Source organism: Schistocerca serialis, chromosome 5, assembly GCF_023864345.2.
Source record: "Schistocerca serialis cubense isolate TAMUIC-IGC-003099 chromosome 5, iqSchSeri2.2, whole genome shotgun sequence".
Taxonomy (NCBI): domain Eukaryota; kingdom Metazoa; phylum Arthropoda; class Insecta; order Orthoptera; family Acrididae; genus Schistocerca; species Schistocerca serialis.
The window spans coordinates 23,842,647-23,864,296 of record NC_064642.1 but is presented as its reverse complement, the minus strand read 5'-3'; the positions used below and the strand labels follow the sequence as shown (position 1 = coordinate 23,864,296).

The 21,650-nt window shown below is 36.0% G+C and overlaps 1 protein-coding gene across 1 annotated transcript in view; it reads left to right on the top strand.

The window, feature by feature from the left end:
- LOC126481718 (osmotic avoidance abnormal protein 3-like) overlaps positions 1 to 21,650 on the top strand; it is a 287,181-nt gene that overhangs the window by 170,383 nt on the left and 95,148 nt on the right. The window contains exon 7 of the mRNA XM_050105670.1: positions 7,241 to 7,407. Coding sequence (XP_049961627.1) covers positions 7,241 to 7,407 — 167 coding nt within the window. The remainder of the gene's footprint in view (positions 1 to 7,240; positions 7,408 to 21,650) is intronic.

Below are 21,650 nucleotides of genomic sequence, written 5' to 3'. Positions count from 1 at the left end.
GTATTATTATTGTTGAATATTGTTATTATTATTTTGCATTGTAGTTATTGAATTATCAGTTTATTTATTAAAACAGTGAATATTACAAAATTATTAATTTTAGTCCATAAAAAGAAGACAAATGTTCAAAGTATGACTTGAAAATGGGTGCATATATTTGTATAAACCATACACCTAAAATCATTAAAAAAATCGTCTACGGGCATTAGAGCAGAAAGAAAATTTTTTCTTCCTCCAGAAAAAATTCAGGCCTGAAAGGGTCAAGGATTCCAAGATTCAGAAAAAAGTGAGTGAGATTTGTATTCAGACCCCTAGAGAGTGACACAGCACAATAGGGTATGATTCATAATGTGAAATCTGTATAGTATTTGAGGTAGCTTCAAAACAAAATCTCTGGCTGTATGAAAGGCATTGGAAGATGATATGAGAATTAAAAAATCCTACAGGGTTTAGTTAGTTACATATAATATTTTGGAAAGATCTTGAATCAACAAAATATTTGGTTGTGACTGTTAAGTGTCATGCTGATAAATTTGATAAATAAGTTGCCAGCTCACAACAACAACAACAACAATTTTTTTTAGAGATGGAGTAAATTAAATGCTTGGTGAATTATTTAAAACTAGTAGATGTTATGGGGAGAAATAGGAAAATGGAAGTCTCTAGAGTAAATTTCATGGAAGGAGAATGTTATGTTAGAAATCCTAAGATGAAGAACCTAGAAGAACATATATGAGACAATCATAGAGTGAAAACTGGAAACAAAATGAGGGTCAAAATTAAAATAGGTTTCATGAAGATGAACTTGCATACAGTAGGACTTCGTGAAGTGTTTTAGTAACATGAACAGCATTTATGGTAAGATGAATACATGGTCATCAACACAGAATCAAGTAGGGGTAATGCTGGAGTAGGTCTAATAATGATCAGGAAAATAGAAATGTGTGCAAACTACTATGAGCAAGATAGTGTGTGCATCACCATAGCCAAGATGGACACAATACCAAGACTCATCACTATAGTATAAGTGTATATACCAGCTAGTTCCACAGAAGATGAAGAAATTGAAATAATGTATTATGAGAGAAAATAACATGAACTGAAAGTAAGTAGTGTCAGAATTAGCTGTCTGATGATAATTTTGCAAGAGTACAATATAATTGTTACTAACATGGGAGAAGGTTGTTTGAGTGGAAGAGATCTAGAGACACTAGAAGATTTTGGATACTTTGTCTAGTGGCAAGACAGAGATTTAGACACCAGATTTTAAACTAAAAATCTCAAAAAACATATGTGGACTTTGAGCATAATTTGTTGGTTATGTATTGCACATTAAAACAGAAGAAATTGTGTCAGTGGCATTTGAAATGCAGTGGATTTTATCCTTGGGAATAACTTTTACGGAAAGGTTACAGAGCTAATACTATTTATCATACTAAATAAATTTCTTAGTTTATGATAAGAAGAGTTATGGCAGAATGTAAATAGTTTAGGAGAAAAGGAGACAACACTCTGAATAATATAAAATTTTTATTTATTTATTTGTCCATGGATCATTTCTTATAATGACATTGGACACTTCATTTTTACATAAATCTTGCATATACATAGCAATTTACAAAAAAGTAGTACGTATACATATATTTTATAGAATATTCACAGAAAATGTCATTAAAGTACAATTGCAAAAAATATATATATACACACAATTTAATTTTTTATTTCAAGATATTCTTTTACACTGTAGGGGCAGATATTGATCAGATGTCTTTTTAATTTTCTTTTAAAAAGAGACATACCTTCCACCATCTTTATACATTGTGGTAAACTGTTGTACAGTATGCACCCAGCATTTACAGGTTCTTTGTCTGTTAATTTTATTGTTTGCTGATGACAGCAATATTATAATCACCAGTGAGACATCAGCACAAATGTTGGAAAATTGTAATGAATCACTGAAAGATGTCTACAAATGGTCTACAGAGAATAAAGTGACCTTAAATATTAAGAAAACAAATAGCATACGCTTTAGAATAAACAGAAAAAACAGTCCCCTAAAGTTAAAGCTACATAACACCTCTGTAGACGAAGTGCCCACCACAAAATTCCTAGGGTTGCATATTGACAGCCAGCTTAGGTGGAGTGAACATGTTAAAAAACTCACAAAAAAGATATCTACAACGTGTTACGCACTTAGAGTTCTCTCCTCAGTATGCAGCGATGAATGTCTAAGAACTGTATATTTTAGCTATGTACATTCAGTCATAAGCTATGGGATAATTTTCTGGGGAAATAATGTACTCAACTTACAAACAGTTTTTAAAGTGCAGAAGAGAGCAGTGAGAATTATAACTAAAAGCAGTAAGTGGGCTCACTGCAGAGAACTATTCAAAATACTTGGTATTCTAACTGTTCCCTGTTTATTTATGTTCCACACTATAGTATATATAAAGAAAAATATAGTGAATTATAGTACAAACAGCATTTTACACAGCTATAGCACAAGAACAAGCCACTGCCTTCATCTAGATAGGAGAAACAAGCATAAGACCCAAAAAAGTTTCTTGTATCAGGGTGTAAAATTGTATAACAAGCTGCCACAGGAAATCAAAGAAATTAACAGCATGTACTGTTTCAGAAAAACTCTTAAACTGTATTTTCAGGAACACTGTTTTTACACAGTAAGTGAATATTTAAATGTTTGAATGTAATTTAAGTGACATAATGACATTGTATTGTATATTCTGTAAATGTATAACAAGCTGCACAGGACATCAAAGAAATTAACAACATGTACTGTTACAGAAAACCCTTAAACTATATTTTCAGGAACACTGTTTCTAAACAATAAGTGAATATTTAATTGTCTGAATGTAATTTAAGTGATAAATGTCATTGTATTTGTATACTCTGTAAATGCATATAAAAGTGTCAATGTATCTGCAAAAATCACTGTATCCAAACTGACAACATCCATACATTGCAAAATGTCTACGGATGGCTAATCAAATAAATAAATAAATAAATAAATTTTAGCCTGCTTCCTTCTATATGATAGTCATTTTGCCAGACAAATGTCTGCTTGTGTCTGTGTATGTGCGGATGGATATGTGTGTGTGTGTGTGCAAGTGTATACCTGTCCTTTTTTCCCCCTAAGGTAAGTCTTTCCGCTCCCGGGATTGGAATGACTCCTTACCCTCTACCTTAAAACCCACATCCTTTCGTCTTTCCCTCTCCTTCCCTCTTTCCTGATGAAGCAAATGTTGGTTGCGAAAGCTTGAATTTTGTGTGTATGTTTGTGTTTGTTTGTGTGTCTATCAACATACCAGTGCTTTCAGTTGGTAAGTTACATCATCTTTGATTTTAGATATATTTTTCCCACGTGGAATGTTTCCCTTTATATATATATGTATAATAGAGGGAAACATTCCACGTGGGAAAAATATATCTAAAAACAAAAAGGGAAAAAGGACAGGTATACACTTGCGCACACACACACACACACACACACACACACACACACACACACACATCCATCCGCAAATATATAGACACAAGCAGACATATGTCAGTGGGAAAAAAGGAAATGGAAATAAAGCGAAAGTTGTTAGAGCTAACCGAAATGGTTGTTTAATAGGTGAATGGAACTGTTTGTGAACTGTGAATGGTGGATTTTATAGCAGTGGTAGTGTTGAAAACGGAAAAAATTTTTTTGGTTATGGTTTGGAAGTGGGTTACGTATTATTGAGTATATATAGGCAGGATAAAATTGTATGGTAGATTACGGTAAAAAGGAGAAGGTGAATACAAAGTGAAACTACTTGCAGAAACAGAAAGAGAAAGTAAGATGACAGAAAAAATTTCAAAATGCAACAGTGACAATAACAATCGTAATTGTTGGGTTCAAATTAATGATATGAATATAATAGAGGGAAACATTCCACGTGGGAAAAATATATCTAAAATCAAAGATGATGTAACTTACCAACTGAAAGCACTGGTATGTTGATAGACACACAAACAAACACAAACATACACACAAAATTCAAGCTTTTGCAACCAACAGTTGCTTCATCAGGAAAGAGGGAAGGAGAGGGAAAGACAAAAGGATGTGAGTTTTAAGGGAGAGGGTAAGGAGTCATTCCAATCCCGGGAGTGGAAAGACCTACCTTAGGGGGAAAGGAGGACAGGTATACACTCTCTCTCTCTCTCTCTCTCTCTCTCTCTCTCTCTCTCTCTCTCTCTCTCTCTCTCTCTCTCTCTCTCTCACACACACACACACACACACACACACACACACACACACACACACATATCCATCCACACATATACAGACACAAGCAGACATATGTCTGGACTGTAAATTGTAAACAATTTTATGATAAATGTTCAATTAGGTCTGAAAATATACTGGATTATTATATACTGTGCATGTCCATGAAATACACTGGACTACTTTACTATTACATTTGTATTGGCTGTTTGTATTTTACCATACAACATTTGTATTTACTGTTTTGTTAAATATAGCTAACTTCCTCATTACAAAATAATGTAAAATTAATTTATTAAAAATTACTTGCAAATATGTTCTCTTGACCTGTCCAATATCGTATGTACAACCTTACAATTCTATGATTTGTATTAACTGTTTTGTTTAAGATACAAAATAATGTAAAAATCAATTTGTAAAAATTACTTGTAAATAGCTCTCCTGACCTGCCCAATATCATATGTACAGCTGTACAATACTATGATTGCCTGGATCAATAAAAATTCAATACAATACAATACAACACTTTGTAATGATGCATGATCTGTTAGTTTTACTAAAGGTTTCTTTACATACATAATTCAGTTTGTTTTAATAATTGTTAAATTAGTAATTTATATGTAAAAATTCATCTATTGAGTAGAAAAGGTTGTCACTCAGAAATTCTTTTAATTTGTTTTAAATGCTGATTGGCTATCTATCAGACTTTTGATGCTATTTGGTAAAGACTTAAGTGGCAGCATAATTCACCTCTTTTCTGTGCCAATGGTAGGTTTAAACAAGAATAATGCAGACCAGATCAGCCTTTCTCCTAGTGTTGTAGCTATGTACATTGCTGTTGCTTTTGAATGGGAAGTGTTATTAATAACAAATTTTGTACGTGAAGAGAGAGAGAGAGAGAGAGAGAGAGAGAGAGAGAAATCATCTTGGAGGGGCTCCAGCTATTATTCTGATTAAATATGTTTGTGCAATGAGTACTTTTTCCATAAAGATGAATCACCCAAAATATTATGCCAGTGAATGAAAATGACCATAGTGAGCTAATTTATTGCTATGTTTATTTCCAAAATTTGCAATAACCCTAATAGCATAAGTAGCTGAACTCAAATGTTTCAGCAGATCATCAATGTATTTCCTCCAATGCAATTTCTTATCAATCCATATAACCAAAAATTTTAAATATTCTGCCTTAACTAGAGACTTCTGTTCAAACTCTATAGTTATTAATGATGTTATGCCATTTACTGTTAGATCTGTATGTCAAATTTTAATTGGGTTAATTGTCAGAAAACCACTTAATAATTTTGAATTATTTGCGGTTTCCTCAGCTAATTCTTGTTTGTTGGATGTGACTACTACACTTGTATCATCACCAAAAATAACTGGCTTTGCATCTTCATGGATATAGTGTGGCAAGTCATGCTATGATTTGTATTGACTGTTTTGTTTAAGATAGATAATTTCCTCACTACAAAGTAATGTAAAAATCAATTTGTAAAAATTACTTGTAAATATGCTCTCTTGACCTGTACAGTATCATATGTACAACTGTACAATACTATGATTGCCTGGATCAATACAATACAATAATATATATATAAGAACAATAAGTGACCTAAGACTGAATCCTGTGGGACCTCATTCTTGATACTTCCCCAGTTTGAGGAGGTGGTGGTGGTGGTGGTGGTGGTTAGTGTTTAACGTCCCGTCGACAACGAGGTCATTAGAGACGGAGCGCAAGCTCGGGTTAGGGAAGGATTGGGAAGGAAATCGGCCGTGCCCTTTCAAAGGAACCATCCCGGCATTTGCCTTAAACAATTTAGGGAAATCACGGGAAACCTAAATTAGGATGGCCGGAGACGGGATTGAACCGTCGTCCTCCCGAATGCGCCAGTTTGAGGAACCTGCTAATTTTTTGTGCATTATGTGAACTGTTTATTTGAAAGCTCTGCACTCTTCCAGTTAAATATGAATTAAACCATTTGTGCACTGTTCCATGCATATCATCATACTTATCTAGAAGATTCTATGATTTACTCAATCAAAAGCCTTTGAGAGATCACAAAAAAAATCCCTGTAGGTGATGTTCAGTTGTTCAGAGCATTTAATATTTGATTAGTGAAAAATATACTACATTTTATGTTGAAACATCTTTCTCAAAACCAAACTGATATTTTGTTAGTACTTCATTTTTACAAGTATGTGAACCTACTCTTGAATACATTACTTTTTCAAGAATTTTGGATAAAGCTATCAGAAGTGAGACTGAGCAGTAATTGTTGGCATCACACCTGCCCAAATTTTTATGCAATGATTTAAAAATAGCCTATTTCAGTCTATGAGCAGAAGTGCCCTGTCTCAGTGAGCTACTACATTTGTGGCTTAGAGTCCTATTTATCCACTGTGAAAAAGCTTTTAGTTGTCTGATGGAAATACCATCAATTCCTTATGAGTTTTCACATTTAACTGAGTTTATTATTTTCCTAATTTCAAAAGGAGAGGTGGGTAGAATTTCAATTTTCTTTCATATATAGCCTTGTATTTTCTAATGAACATATTGGGCCACATTTGAACAAAATTTTCCCTGGATTATATGTAGGTCAAGAAAGTGGTGTTGATCTCAGATCCTGAAATCTTTCATACACTACTACATGTAGTGAGTGTTGAAGGAATAACTTAAGGGACCTATTCCTACTACTCTTCATGTGCTAGAAGAAAGTGTAGAAGGTCTTGTATGCAAGCATCACACGAAATAATTCATAGCCATAATTTTAGTAACATCAATATTATTTAGTTCCTGAAGAATGTCATTTCGTTCACCCACTATAATATAAGGATGCAAATAACTACTCATTTTGTTCCAAGATGTTAACAGTCATAGTGTGAATGCAGTTTTGGACTTTTGTATTTTGATTTTTGTACCTTATAAAGTCAATTTTCAAATTATAAATTATTTTGATTTTGAAGCAGATGAACAAATTGAAGAAGAGAAAGAAAAGTTGCGTGTTGAGTATGAACAAAAGCTAAATAAGATGAGACAAGACTGGGAAGTTGAACATGTCTCTAAGTGCAAGCTGGAAATAGAGATGCAAAATTTAAGAAACAATTTGGAATCAAAGAGATACAATACTAAGGTATGCAATGAACCTCTGTAATTCTAAAAATATGCTCATTCTTGTAAGTTAATTGTTTAACATAAAATAACATTAAGAAGTCTACATGTTACAGTATGATTGGATACATTAATTACTGTCTTCAGTTGTCCTGTCTCCTTTGGGATAATAAAACAAACAAATACTGGTAGTAGCAACAATTATGAAAAGGATAGATTGCTACTCTTCATAATGATGACATGCTGAGTTGCAGACATGCACTATGAAAAGACTATTACACACTGAGCAAGTCCAGTCACCTTTGGAATAAGTGACAAACAATTACTGGTAATAGCAACAATTATGAAAAGGATAGGTTGTCACTCATCATAAATATGACACGCTGAGTTGCAGACAGGCACTATGGAAAGACTGTTACCCACTAAGTATTTCACCAAAGCCTGCTTTCAAAAAGAAAACACACACATTCACACAAGCAGGCACACTTAACGCATACATAACTGCTGTCTCTGGCCACTCTGGTCAGAGTGCAAGTGTTCCATTGAACAAAAGCAACAATCTGGAGTGGGGCAGGGAAAGGGGATTTATAGTAGCAGGGTGCAGATGGGAGGAGAGAAGAGCATGCTGGGACTACAAGGCAACAGGTCAAGGCTGCCAGGTGAAGTGTCAGAAGGCTGTGGGGAGGGGAAGAATGGATAGTGGATGATGGAAAAGGAGAGGAGCAGAGAGTGGTAAATGCTGGTTGGTGCACTGACAGAGAGTGGCATATTAGGAGGATAAGGGTGTGTGAATTGGCAATAGGTGACAGGATAAGGGGTGGAAACTGCTGGGTAGAGGGTGTGGGGTAATAGGTTATTGTAGGTTGAGACCAGGATAATTTGAGGCATGGAGAATGTGTTGTAAACATAACTACCATTTGCCTAATTCAGAAAAGCTGGCAGTGGAGGGGAAGATCCAAATTTCTTGAAGCAGTCACTGAAATCAAGCATGTCATGTTCAGCTTCATTTTGTCCTGCAGGGTGAACCACTTTGTTCTTGGTCACAGTTTGATGGTGGCCATTCGTCCTGGTTGACAGATGGTCGGTAGTCATACCAGCATAAAAAACTGGAATGACCGCAGCAAAGCTGGTATATGATGTGGCTGCTTTCACAGCTGGATCAGACTCTGATAGAATAGGATAAGCCTGTAACAGGACAGGAATAGGAAGTGCTGGATGGATGGAGCCGATTAAAACTGGACTATGGTGCAATGGAAGAAAGTCATTCGCTCGGATGAGCCTTGAATTGAATTGAATTGAATGAAATTTTATTGTCGGTTAGCTGTTACAGCAATTGACAAAGTCAAGTTACATATATACAAGTTATACAGTATATCAACATGTCACTATTGGTTTCTCATAAAATACAATATTTAAAATCAAATAATATGAAAACATTGCATCATAAATTACTCAGTTGAAGAAATTATGCTTTACTCTCCAAACCGATACCACTATGATATTTTACAGTCATAAAATTCCTGAAGTGAGTAGCAAGGATTTGCAGCTAACCAACTGAATAATTTGTCTTTCAATAAATCAAATGGAGCTTCTACCCATTCTTCTAGCAGTTTGTTAAACATCTTCATACCCACCACTTCATAGCTGTTCAGTGACTTGGATAATCTACAGTAAGGTATGTCAAGATGGCTACTATTTCTGGTTCCATGAGAATACCTAAGAACTTAACAGTATCCATGAAGTCTCTTAAACTAAATACAATATTTTGAGTTTTACTCTCATTAAACAGGAACCCATTAGCTCGAAACCAGACTGATGCTTGTGATATAGTGTCATCTGCCACAGTTTGGAGCGTATCCATCTCTGAGCTGATATTGAAAAAAGTGATATCATCTGCATAGAGAATGGAGTGAATATTTATGTAAGATGGTAAATCGTTTGTCATTAGGATAAATAGCAGAGGTCCTAATACTGAGCCATGTGCACATTACACTTAACTTTAGCTAGCTGTGATCTCTGTATACCAATACAAACAATTTGTTTACAGTTGCCGAGGAAAGATTCGAAAATGTCAACTTCACTGTTTGTGATTCCGCAATAAACTAGTTTGTTGAGGAGTGAAATATGTTCCACACAATCGAAGGCTTTACTAAGATCACAAAATGTAGCCTGAGCAAAATTTTTTCCTTCATAAGCATTAAGCACTTCTTTAATCAGGGAGTCAATGGCATGGACTGTGGATTTGCCCTTCCTAAAGCCAAATTGCACCGCAGTAATAATGTTATTACATGTCAGATAATCACACAACTGGGAGCTGATGATGGATTCCAAAACTTTAGATAAAGTAGGTGTCAGAGATATTGGACAATAGCTAGATGGGTAATTTTTGTCTCCTTTCTTGTAAATGGGCACTACCCTGGATAATTTTAATACATCTGGGAATACTCTTTCAATTAGACATCTGTTTATACATTTAGTAAGAGGATATACTAAATGCCCAATTATCTTTTTTAACATATTACAAGAAATATCATATATATCTTCACTATCAGAGGGCCTAAAATTATTTACAGTGGTTAAAACAATATCTGGTGTGACCTCTGTTAAAAGGAATTTATCTTTCAGAGTGTAGTCTACATTATGATATCTAATGAGATCAGCTACAGTTTCTTGTTGCCTCCCATTGTTTTCCCTATTTTGGTTAACAGATTTTATACAGTAGTTATTAAATTCAACTGCTGAAATTTCTACCTCAGCTTTCTGCTTGCTTTTGACCAATGAATTTATTATAGTCCATGCTTTTTTGCATTTATTTTTTGATGACTCAATGCTGACTAGGTTATGTTGTTTCTTGTCATCATTTAAAGCATGCTTGAATTCCTTTTGTGCTCTTGAGTACCTTTGTTTAGCCATATCAGATTTCTGAAGTCTGTAAGAATCTCTATACAACAACAACCTACTTTCGTATTGGCTAGTTGAGTGGTATACCATGGATTCTTATCCCTATGTCTATTACTGTTACTTTTAGGGCTAACTTTTCATTTGTGTTGAGGGCAGTTGGTCTTGAATGTATTTATGAAAGAATTAAAAAAATCTATCGAACAATGTACTGGCAGAGCCCTGGGCATTATTGTTAAACATATGTGAGCAGTCATAATTACTGAGTGAGACCATGAAATTAGACAGTTTTTCTTGTGTTATTGGTCTTGTGATGACTATTTTAGGTTCTTTAAACTCCTTATTGTCCATATTAGCCCTATCTGTACCTATTTTTATCCAAACTGAGTCATGGTCCGAGATATTGAAGACAGCTACATCTGAAGACAGTAACTCTCTACTGACATTTGTAAGTATGTTGTCTTGTGGGTTTGCAGTTTGTAAAAATTGTCATAACAGGTTTTTAAATTCATTTACAGTGTGCACGTCTTTGTTTACATCAAATGCGGCATTGATGTCACCACCAATCACTATACTATATTTCTTCCACTGAGGACTAAGAAAGAAATTTATTAAAGTCTCAAGTTTTTCTAAAAATATTAGTGGACTTCCGTCTGGTGATCTATAAAGAGATACAATAGTAATTTTTAAATGATCCAGATATACACCTGTGGCTTGAAAATGTATCTCACTGCACAGAAATCCTAGATCTAGTTCATTACTACAATTTATTAATTCTTTCTTAATGTAAATTGATACACCCCCATGAATGTGCTGCTCTCTGCTGAAACTGTTTGCGAAGTGGAAATCATCTGGTACATGAGAAGATATTTTGTTTCATTTACACAGTGCTCACTTAAGCATAATGCATCAAATACGTTCTCATTTGCAAATTCGTTTAAAATTACATGTTTTCCACTTATACTTTCAATATTGAGATGACCTATCTTGAGAGACAAAGTTGGTGAGTAATTATTTTTATTGGGGCAATCGTCATTATTGCTATATCTCTCTCTAGTGTTACCGACATTTATTATATTATTCTTATCTTTAATCTGGTCGTCCAGTGTGAATCTAGGCAAACCTGTTAGTCCCGGCCCTTCTTTGCTACCTCTAAAAAAGAGTTTTCCCTAAATCTAAGTGGTATTGACTCAGAGCTATCGATTTTTGCTATGCCTAATTCATTGGCTACTTTTGTGATTTCATTACTCACATACTTCCTTCTGAGTTGATTCAGACGGAGACCATGAGCAGTGTGGAATCATGTACCTAAGTTAGTTATGTTTACAAAACAGACATTTTTAAAGTATTTGCAAATTTTCTTAATTTCTCCATTTGCTCTTCTCACTTCAACATTCATACAAGACCAGGATGAAACATCATGCTGACATGGTATTGAAAAGATGAGGATTTTTCGTATTTTGTAGTTCCTGCAGTTTCTTCTTTTCTCGCTACGTTATTTGATCCAGCCAGAAAAACTGCCAGTTCCATAGCTTCTGCTGATGAAGAACCTGCTACAACATCTTTAAATTTTGTGCTAGGTTTTATTGTGGCTTGAATTGTTTTCAACTATATCCCTTAATTTCCTTCCTTGACTATCTACTTATAAATGTATTTTCACAGGCCTAGGTCTGCAACTGCGGCTTTATTTCTTGGGGTTTTCGGTTTCATTACTTCTATTGACAGTTGACGTATTATTTTTACTGCACCCATTATTCACTACACTTCTATTGACAGCTGATGTAATATTGTTGCTACACCTATTACTCACTTCACTTTCATTAACCTTACTTGTGTTAAGCACCTTGACTTGTGAGTCTACTTTATGTTTTTTCCTGTAGCATCAACATGCTCAAGGACACTAAATCTGTTTTCCAAGGGTGGAAAGTTTACACAGTCTTTAGCGTGTTTTGCAACAGAAATAGCCTGCCATTGTCTTTGTAGGTGGTCTACTGGCCTACAATGATTGCTTGGTTCTGTGTACAGGATGCTAACCTCTTCTTGGGAAATTTGTTTAATGGTTTTCGGAACTGGAACAGCAACATCACATGGAATTTGTAGATCTCCTTGTTGAAGTTCAGAAGCAGTAGTGCTTTCAGGAAGAGTTACTGTAGCATTCGATGATTGAGAATGTTCTGTATGAGCTCCAAGAACATCATCGCTACTTTCTACATCGAGCATTTCAAATCTGTTTGTTAGCGGAATATTTGCGGCCCTTCTTAGTATATCGGTAGGCCTACATGTATTACACTTCCATATTTTCGTAAATTTCTCATTTCCTTTCAATGAGCAGTTCACCTTTGCGCATCGAAAGTGAAATTTTGTTTCACATTTTACACATGCTATACCACTTTTGGCGGTTTTCCCTCATTTTTTACAGTTGGTAACATATTTGTTACTGCTGTTTCTAGTATCATAATCAATTACAAGATCACTGTTTGTTTTACACTCACATTGATTGTTATTGGTATATTTGTATTTCAAGGCATGTACCTCTTCTAACAACATAGCAATAATTTCGACTTTGCAATTGCTCTTCAGTAGTGCTTTGTTTAGGTCATATTCATTACACCTTCTGCAACACCATAGTTTTTGTCTTGGATCTGCCTTTACACACGCGAAATAGTATACAGTTTTACAGTTTATGCATGTTTATTCATGTTCACAGTGCGTGATTTGCAGTAGCAAAGTCTTTGTATTGGCTCTTGCAATTCATAACATGAGGTACTAGCTCCATGTGCAATTTCAGTTTCGCGATTTTGGACCACCTCATGTCTTCCTTCCAAAACCTTTTTAATAACAAAACATGCGATACACATATCATCATGATATACATCAAAGTTTTTACATATTAAAGAATTTTTAACGTTTATGTTGAGTTTATTCTGGTAATTAACACAACCACAATTTACACTCAGCGCCATCTTGTTTCACACTGTTTCCTACTTCTGGCCGAGTTTACATCCCAAGAGTGAAACATGACAAGGATTTAGGCAGTTGTGTCATGGTATTCCATGGGACTAATGGTTACACTGCAAGGTTGCATTACTGCCAAGGATTATGTGACTATTTTGGCTGATCATGTACATCCCGTGGTACAGTGTTTTGTCTCCATTGGTAGTGCTGTGTTCCAAACCAATGGGGCCTATGTCCATATAGCTCGCATCATGCAGGACTGGTTTTGTAAGCATATGGATCAATGGTTGCTCTCACCTAGCCAGCACAGTCACCAGATCTCAATGTTACTGAAACATTGTAGTCTACTGTGGAATATTTGTTGTTGAATGCTATCCACTTCAATCAATGTTACCTCATATTGCCACTTTTTTGCAGGAGGAATGCTATAAGATTCTCCTGGAAACCATACAGGACCCGTATTTATCCATTCCAAGATAAATGGAAGCTATTCAGAATGCAAATGGTTTTTCTATACCATATTAGGCATGATAGTGTGTTTCCTTTTGCTGTGTCCATATTTTTGTCCACACACTGTATCTTCGAAAATAAGGTGAACATAGCTCACTCTTCTTAATCCCATGTTTCTATAAACATTTCTCTTTGTGAGTTTGTGTTACACTACCTTCCTTTCCCAGTTCACTTGGACAATGAGTAAATCTAATAATCATACAATCCTTGAAATAAAATACAAAATTACTGCTGTTTGGCATTAATTATTTGAAGTGTGAGATAGTGAGTAATGCCAGCAATGTCCCCTAGTATCTCACTTTTCCGGTCTGATAGATAGGGATAGTTCACACAACAAAAAAAGTTTTGCATCACTTCAGTTCTGAGAGTTCTACAGTCTGTACAGAAAATTGGAATAGAGATAAACACAAAAATCATTTCCATCCTTTTTATTGCTCATGAAAACCACACATTGCATGTTGTACCACCATACTGTGAGATCTTCAGAGGTGGTGGTCAAGATTGCTGTACACACTGGTACCTCTAATACCCAGCAGCATGTCCTCTTACAATGATGCATGCCTATATTTATCATGGCATGCTATCCACAAGTTCATCAATGCACTGTTGGTCCAGATTGTCCCACTCCTCAACAGCGATTCGGCCTAGATCCCTCAGAGTGGTTGGTGGGTCACGTCAACCATAAACAGCCCTTTTCAATCTTTACCAGGCATATTTGATAGGGTTCATGCCTGGAGAACATGCTGGCCAGTCTAGTCAGGCGATGTCATTATCCTGAAGGAAGTCATTCACAAGATGTGCATGATTGGGGAGCGAATTGTCATCCATGAAGATAAATGCCTCACTAATATGCTGCCAGTATGGCTGCACTATCAGTCAGAGGATGGCATTCACGTATCGTACAGCCATTACAGTTCCTTCCATAACCATAAGCTTTGTACATCAGCCCCACATAAAGCCACCCCAAAACATCAGGGAACCTCCACCTTGCTGCACTCATTGGACAGTAGGTCTAAGGTGTTCAGCCTGACCGGGTTGCCTCCAAAAACATTTCCAACGATTGTCTGGTTGAAGTCATATGTGGCACTCATCGGGGAAGAGAATGTGATGCCCATCCTGAGTGGTCCATTCGTTATGTTGTTGGGACCATGTGTACTGCGCCCATCTTTACTGCACTGCATGATGTCGTGGTTGCAAAGATGGACCTCGCCATGTATGTCGGTAGTGATGTTGTGAATCATGCAGCCTATTACTCACAGTTTGAGTCATAACAAGACGTCCTGTGGCTGCACAAAAACCATTGTTCAACATGGTGGCAGTGCTGTCACGGTTCCTGCAAGCCATAATCTGTAGGTGGCAGTCATACACTGTAGTAGTAGCCCTTGGGTGGCCTGAATGAGGCATGTCATCGACAGTTCCTGTCTCTCTGTATCTCCTCCATGTCCAAACAACATTGCTTTGATTCACTCTGAGACACCTGGACACTTCCCTTGTTGAGAGCACTTTCGGGCACAAAGTAACAATGTGGACATGATTGAACTGTGGTATTGACCGTCTAGGCATGGTTGAACTACAGACAACATGAGTCATGTACCTCCATCCTGGTAGAATGACTGGAACTCATCGGCTGTTGGACCCCTCCATATAATAGGTGCTGCTCATGCATGGTTGTTTACATCTTTGGGTGGGTTTAGTGACATCTCTGAACAGTCAAAGGGACTGTGTCTGTGATACAACATCCACAGTCAACGTCTGTCTTCAGGAGTTCTGGAAACCGGTGTGATGCAAATCTTTTTTTGATGTGTGTAGAAGTAAATATAATTTAAACCAGATAAAATAGTAAAAGAGGAAGAATATACAGAAATCAACATGTAAGCCTCATAAGTACCACTCTCCAAAACTAACAAAGATTTTGAACCCCCTGATTACTTGTTTCTATTTAATAAATATTTTAAACAAATTTACACTGTATGGTCTTTTCCCTCTTTAGTTTGAGGAATCTGCTAAAAGAACACTGCTTTTGGATGTGCTATGTTTAACACCTTGTAAAGACACTCATATTTATGAAAAAAATTATACACCTCTTACTCTAAACTTGAGCTAGGGTGATAAACTTTCACCAACACAATATCACCTAACTCAAACTCTGGCCTTATTGCATTTATGTTATGCTCCTTTGTCCTTTATTCTACCCTTCAATTAACTCTATCCTTATATTTTCTTGAACATTATTACCATAGTAAATTATTCCAACTGGCCCCTTAAACAATCATAAAAACAGTTCTTCAATAAATCTTCTATTTAAGGGGAGTTTGTAGGGCCTATGCAGTCACTGTAAAATAAGCAAAGTTTATGTACCGTTATCTCTGGAACTAATGGAGACAACAATATAAAGTTCCATATGTAGTCTAATGGTAGCATTGTTGGTTAGTAATCAAAACATCCTTGTCCCAGGTTCAAACCCCACAACTGCTTAAATTTGTAACAAAAATGAGCATTGGCGGCCAAAGTCTTTGGTGTAAGAAATCATCCTCATTTTGTCAATGGCCTTGTCAAAGAGGATACAGATGCAATCATTAGTTTAGGGCACTCTCTTGCCCTTTGGGTGGTAAACTGCTCCTAAAGGCAGAAGAATCAATAATGATCAGTACTGTCATGATGCAGAAGGCAATGGAAACCACTACATTAAAGACACATAATGTGTATCTGCAAGACAGGTGTCCTATAACTAAAAAGGTGTCATTATGATCCCTCCTTTGGCAAAAGATTCTGGACTAGTGCCCCATTCCAATCTGTGGAGAGGGAATTCCAATGGGAAAGGGACCACGAGAAAAAGATTAAATAACTAATGAAAGGATTACATTCTACGAGTTGGGGCATGGAATCTCGGAAGCTTGAAGGTGGTAGGGAAAGTGGAAAATTTGAAAAGGGAGATGCAAAGGCTCAATCTAAATATAGTGGAGGGTCAGTGAAGGAAATGGGAGGAAGACAAGGATTCTAGTCAGATGAGTACATATTAATATCACCAGCAGTAGAAAGTTGTATAACGGGAGAAGGATTCATTATGATTAGGAATGCAGGGCAAACCAATACCGACAATGGCAGTTCAGATATATATGCCAACACTGCAAGCTGAAGATGAAGAGACAGAGAAAGTATTTGAGGATATTGAATGGGTTATTCAGTACATAAAGGGAGACGAAAATCAAAGTCATGGGGGACTTGAATGCAGTTGTAGGGGAAAGAGTAGAAGAAAGGGTTATGAGAGAATATGGGCTTGGTACCATGAATGAGAGAGGAGAAAGGCTAATTAAAATCTGTAGTAAATTTCAGCTAGTAACAGTGAATACTCTATTCAAGAATCACAAGAGGAGGAGGCATACTTGGAAAAGGCTGGGAGATAAGAGAAAATTTCAGTTAGATTACATCGTGGTCAGACAGAGATTCTGAAATCAGATACTATGTTGTACACCTACGTCTACATGATTACTCTGCTATTCACAATAAAGTGCCTGGCAGAAGGTTCAGTGAACCACCTTCAAGCTGTCTCTCTATGGTTCCACTCTCGAATGGCACGTGGAGAAACGAGCACTTCAATGTGTCTGTGCGAGCTCTGATTTCTCTTATTTTATTGTGATTATCATTTCTCCCTATGAATGTTTTTGCAATTGGACTAGAAAATTGGTGATTGAAATGTCATGAGAAGATCCCATCACAATGAAAAATGCCTTTGTTTTAATGACTGCCACTCCAATTCGCGTATAATGTCTGTGGCACTATCTCCCCTAATTCACTATAATACAAAATGAGCTGCCTTCCTTTGAACTTTTTTTATGTCACCGTCAGTCCCATATGAAGCAGATCCCACTCTGCACAGCAATACTCCAGAATAGTATGGACAAGCATATTGTAAGCAGTCTCTTTAGTAGACCTGTTGCACCTTCTTAGTATGCTTCCAATGAATCAGAGTCTTTGGTTTGCTCTACCCACAACATTATCTATGTGATAGTTCCAGTATAGGTTATTCATAATTGTTATCCCTAAGTATTTAGTTGAATTTACAGCTTTCAGATTTGTTTGACTTATCGCATAATCAAAATTTTGTAGATTTCTTTTAGTACTCATATGAATAACTTCACACTTTTCTCTATTCAGGGTCAATTGCCACTTTTTGCACCATACAGATATCTGATCTAAATCATTTTGCAATTCGTTTTGATCATCTGATGACTTACAAGATGGTAAATGACAGCATCACCTGCAAACAATCTATGAGGGCTACTCAAATTGTCTACTATGTCATTAATATGCGTCAGGAACAATAGATGGCTTATAACACTTCTTGGGGAATGCCAGACATTACTTCTGTTTTACTCAATGACTTTCCATCTATTACTATGAACAGTAACCTTTCTGACAGGAAATCACGAATCCAGTCACACAACTGATGTGATATTCCACAGGCATGCAGTTTGATTAGAAGATGCTTGTTAGGAGAGGTGTCGAAAGCCTTATGGAAATCCAAAAATATGTAATCAATTTGACATACCTTGTCGATAGCTCCACGTTAGATAAAGGTAGAAAGGTCACAGGTATTTTCTGTGATCTGACTAAAGCTTTTGATTCAGTGAACCATGCATTACTCCTCCACAAATTACAGATGTATGGAATCAGAGACACTGCTTTAAAATGGTTTAGCTCTTACCTGTCAGGTAGGAAACAAAGAGTAATTTTAACTTCAAATGGAACCAATTATTCATCAGACTGGAAAACAGTTCCCCAAGGAGTCCCACAAGGTTCGATATTGGGTCCCTATCTGTTTCTTTTTTACGTAAATGACCTACCACTTGCTATTGATGTTCATTCAGTCTTATTTGCTGATGATACATCAGTTCTAATTGAAAATGAGGTATCTGAAAATATTCCAGAAAAAGCCAAAAACACTTTAGAAAAACTTGAATCTTGGTTCTATCAAAATGGACTAAAACTAAATGTAACTAAAACCAAAATGATGCAATTTGAAGCTAAATCAGTAGAAAGGAGTGAAATAAAGATAACTTGCAATGATCAGGATATCACAGAAGCAAACCACGTGAAGTTCTTAGGCCTAAAGCTTGACAAAAATTTAAATTGGAAGGTACACATAGATTACTTAGCAAATCAACTGAACAACTTAGCATTTGCAATGTGTATTTTGTCAGGTGCCACAAACATAGATACCAGAAAGATAGTTTATCACTGCTACTTTGAGTCAGTTATTCGTTATGGCATAATCTTCTGGGGAAATTCAGCAAATGTCACTAGGCTCCTAGTATTACAAAAGAAAGTAATTAGAAACATGTGTGTTGCAAAAAAACGGGAATCCTGTCGACCACTGTTAAAAAATTTAAAAGTACTATCTATCCCCTCACTTTACATATATGAGATGGTGGTGTTCCTATATAGAAATCAACATACACTAGACAATTTCCGTTTTGACCACAACTACAGCACTCACCACAGAGATAACTTCAAACTTCCAACACATCGTTTAAAACTTTATGCCCAAATGCCAGAGTATATGGGGTTAAAAATTTTCAATAAAATAAAAGGCAGTAATATATTTAAAATGGAGATTGGTTCACTGAAAAGATTGCTCTTTACTCTCCTGGTGGAAAAGTGTTATTATTCTGTCGATGAATTCATTGAGGACAGCTTCACAATCTGAACACAGGGATTGTAATACATTTATTATTTTATGTACATGTGTAGCTGTAACTTAGAAATGTAAAATATAATGTAAACTTTTGTAGTTCTCTTAAAAAAGTGAAAAAAGTTTCTTTTGTAAACCTTGACATGTCTCCTGTACATCAAATCAAATGATTTGAAAATTGTATGTAATGAGATGAATAAACCACATAACATAACATAACATAACATAACTTCATGAGTATAAAGAACTAGTTGCACTTCACAAGAATGATATTTTTTGAATCTGTGCTGACTATGTGTCAATAAAACATTTTCTTTGAGGTAATTTATAATGTTCCAAAACACTGCTGCAAATTGATGTTAGTGATATGGGCCTATAATTCTTTGGATTACTCCTAGTTCCCTTTTTGGGTATTGGAGTGACTTGAGTGATTTTTGAGTCTTTAGGTACAGATTTTTCTATGAGTGAGCAGTTGTATATAATTGCTAAATATGGAGCTATTGTATCAGCATAGTCTGAAAGGAACCTGACTGGTATACAGTCTAGACCAAAGGCCTTTATTAAGTGATTTAAGCTTCTTTGCTACACTGTTCATATCTACTTCTGTGTTTCTCATCTTGGCAGTTGTTCTCCATTGGAATTCAGAAATATTTACTTCATCTTCTTTGCTGAAGGAGTTCGGAAACCCGTGTTTAATAACTCTGCTTTAGTGTCACTGTCACCAGTTACATTACTGTTGTTATCACACAGTGAAGGTATTGATTGCATCTTGCCACTGGTGTGCTTTATGTATGACCAGAATCTTCTTGGGTTTTCTGCCAGATTCTGTGACAGAGTTTCATTGTGGAAATTATTAAAAGCATCTCGCATTGGAGCACCCACTATGTTTCAAACTTCTGCAAAACTTTGCCAATCTTGGGGATTTTGCATTCTTTTATATTTGGCATGCTTTTTTCATTGCTTCTGCAACAGCAATCTGACTCATTTTGTGTACCATGGGGGATGAGTACCATCATTTATTAATTTATTTGGTATATATTTCTCAATTGCTGTCAATACTATCTGTTTGAAATAATTCCACATCTTTTCTACACTTACATGACCAGATCAGGAGTGTAGACTGTCTCTTAAAAAGGCATTAAGAGCAACTTTATCAGCTTTTTAAATAGATGTACTTGGTGTTTCTTTTTGATGGTTGTGGATGTTACAGTATTCAGCCTAGCAGCAACTGCCTTGTGGTCATTAATACCTGTATCCATCATGATACTCCCTATTTGTCCAGGTTTATTTGTTGCTAAGAGGTCAAGTATACTTTTGCATCCATTTATGCATTTAGTGGGCTCATGAACTAATTGTTCAAAATAATTTTCTGAGAAAACATTCAGTGCAATTGCGGATGACGTGTTATGCCTTCCATCGGCTTTAAATATATAATTTTTCCAGCATATCGAGGGCAGATTGAAGTCACCACCAAGTATAATTGTATGAGTGCTTGTAAGGCATACCCAGGAGCCAATATAGACTCAGATGGCAATGTAGTAGTGATGAAGAGTAGGCTGAAGTTTAAGAGATTATACAACAAGGATGAATATGCAAAGAAGTGCCATGTGGAAGTACTAAGGAATGAAGAGATATTGGAATATGGAATGGCTCAGAAGGCAGTACAGTTGAAAAGGAATGGACATGTCTAAAAATTGCAGTCACAGAAGTTCAAATGAAAACCATTGGTACAGGTATTTCAGGAATACAGAAATACAAGTAACTGAGGAATGAAATAAATAAGAAGTGAAGGACACCTAATATGAAACGGCTGCATGAAAAACGTGAGAAATTGAAAAAGAAATGACTGTTGGAAGGACTGACTCAGCATACAAAAAAGTGAAAACCATCTTCCATTAAATTAAAAGCAAGAGCGTGTGATGGTTCACCCGCTTTATTTCTTCATTTGTTGTCCTTGGTGTTGACGTACTGCGTTATGATACTGGCTGAAAAATGGGATGTGGAAGTAGAACACTGACTACTTTAAATGATGTAGGTGACAGTTGCACAGTTGTGTTTCACAATTGTTTACTTTCACTGTTCACAACCCCCCATATACACATTTAATATGGCCAGTGCACTATTGTTTAACTTTCAATAAGCCTCATTAATAGGTTGCAGGTGAATGTACACATACTGCTACAATAGTTTACTGCTGAACATCTGCGAGC